Raw genomic sequence first — 2,070 nt, forward strand, 5'->3', positions numbered from 1 at the left:
AGGTGTGACCCCGACCGTAGTTCCCTCAGAGGCCTTTTGGCGCCAAATATAAAATGGCGGCGGCGCCTCCCTGAGGCGATGGGGGAGGTTTGATGCTTTACAGAGCCCTGAGCCCCTCAAAGGGTCAGTGTCTGTAAATGTATATGTATATTTAGATATGTATATGCGCGTATTTCAGTAGTTTGCGTGTATCAGTCCCCTCTGAGTATCTAAGATTGAGCCCCCCTCAGGGTGCCGGACCCCCCTCTCCTCACTCAGGTGCCCCTGACCCACTCAAAATACCCTTTTTTTGAGGTAAATTCAGAAGTCTGGGGCCTTCTTCTTCCCTGGGGTGTTTTCCTGCGGGGCTTGTAAAAGCCGAAGTGTAAATAATATCCTTAATGCGCTTAAATTAATCCTTTAGGCTTAGTTTTTCCACACTTAAGTCCCCCACAGCAGACACAGGGGTCAGTTCTCAGCTCACCGTAAAAAGATTTAAAACAACTTAGATCCGTAGAACTTGATGCCAGTCTACATGTCCACAGGAATGTGTTATGTTTTTAACTGATTTTATTTAAGGTTTCATAATAAATACTTCTGCAGGTTTTCCCAGCTGGGAACACCGAAGTCAAACAGCTCTGCAGAGGAGAATTTACATTTTTCACCTCTGTTTTTACACGGATGGTTCAAAATCAGCACACTTGGTTATTTCTGGAGATTACAGGAGAGCTGCATTCCATTTTCACAGCAGAATGCAGATTTTTTTTTCCAACTTTTGCCTATTTGTGGCACTTTTGAAGTGCTGCCTCGGCCTGCCCCCAGCCACGTACCCCCCAGCTCTCAGGACAATTTTGGGATGCTCCACATCACTTCACCCCAACCAAACCCAAAAAAAGCACATTCAAGAAGACAAACCAATCCCAGAAAAACAATCTTGGGGGTGGAGGGGGGAAATAACTGCTTAAATTGGGTTTTTCTCCCCCCATTTTGAGGTGATGCTCAGAAATAAACCTCAGCAGGTGAAGATCTCCCCGAAGAAAACTCAAGGCTTCCACTTGAGCAAATGCAGCATTTTTTTTTTTGGTTATTTTTAAGGTGGTTGATTAATTGGGTAGGAAACCTGAAATACTTCCATTTGGGGGTAAGATCAAACTAAATTCTCCATCTTCTCTCTCAGCTCAGCCCCTGTCACAGACCCCATGATGTGCCTGGTGTGTGTCCCAGCCAGGAGTCACACCAGGAATAAAGCACATGAGGCATAAAAAGATGAAAAAAAATCAAATTTTGGGCAGTGAACACCCAGCCTTGACCCCACCCAGCAAGGTCAGAGCATTTCCATGTGTATTTACCCTCCTGGACATCATTTTTTTCTGCTTGGACTCAAGCCCCAAGACTCAAAACGATTATTTTTCTCAAGAAAAAGGTTTGTGCTGACGCCCTGGGCACATCCCTGCCTCTTCCACCTTGAATTCCTGAGGGGAAGGGGAAGGAATGAGGCGGATTTGGGAGAAACTGGGTCGGGGGAACGGCAGAGGAGGGTCAATTCCCACCGCTCCGATTGCACAGATGAGNGGGGAGGGGCTGAAGGTTTCTCAGGGAGCCCATCACCGTCAAGCCCAGGGGGAACTGCTGAGTCAATTAGCGATGGCAAAACCGCCCAGGAACGAACAAAAAAACCAACCCAAGGACCCCCTGAAGCGACAAGAAAACCAAACCAAACCCCGGCGGAGAGGGGGAGAGCAGGGAGGGGCGAGGAGGGGCGGGAAGGGCTTCAGATGAGGTCGAAATCCAAGGGGCTGATGCTGGCGATGGGAGCCCGCCAGAAGTTGAAGGTGTTGAACTGCAGCAGGGTGTCCTCCTCCTCCTCCTCCTCCTCCTCCTCCTCCGGGGCCAGGTCCTGGCTGAGCCGCTCCCGCTGGCCCACGAGCTGGCCCAGCCCTGCCTTGGGCTTGTAGAGGGCCATGTCTGCGAGCCCCAAGCCCTCCAGCTCCGCCACGTCCAGCCGCGGGATCGGCATCCTCCAGTAGATGAAGGAGTCGTACTGGCTGCTCATGGTGTCCAGCATCCTGGGGGGCTGCAGGGAGGGCAGGG

The 2,070-nt window shown here is 50.7% G+C and overlaps 1 protein-coding gene across 1 annotated transcript; it reads right to left on the reverse strand.

Annotated features, from left to right (window-relative positions):
• Positions 1–1,549: 1,549 nt before the first annotated feature.
• Positions 1,550–2,057, reverse strand: MLLT11 (MLLT11 transcription factor 7 cofactor). The gene has a single exon (XM_018077017.3). The coding sequence runs from the start codon at positions 2,042–2,044 to the stop codon at positions 1,751–1,753; it is 294 nt and encodes a 97-aa protein (XP_017932506.2). The 5' UTR covers positions 2,045–2,057; the 3' UTR covers positions 1,550–1,750.
• Positions 2,058–2,070: the final 13 nt, after the last annotated feature.

This window comes from Manacus vitellinus, unplaced genomic scaffold (genome assembly GCF_001715985.3).
Source record: "Manacus vitellinus isolate BGI_N305 unplaced genomic scaffold, ASM171598v3 scaffold_347_pilon, whole genome shotgun sequence".
NCBI classification, from domain to species: domain Eukaryota; kingdom Metazoa; phylum Chordata; class Aves; order Passeriformes; family Pipridae; genus Manacus; species Manacus vitellinus.

Excerpts from the sequence above, each read along its gene's own strand:
- MLLT11 (XM_018077017.3), bottom strand. The coding sequence starts at position 2,044 with ATGCTGGACACCATGAGCAGCCAGTACGACTCCTTCATCTACTGGAGG.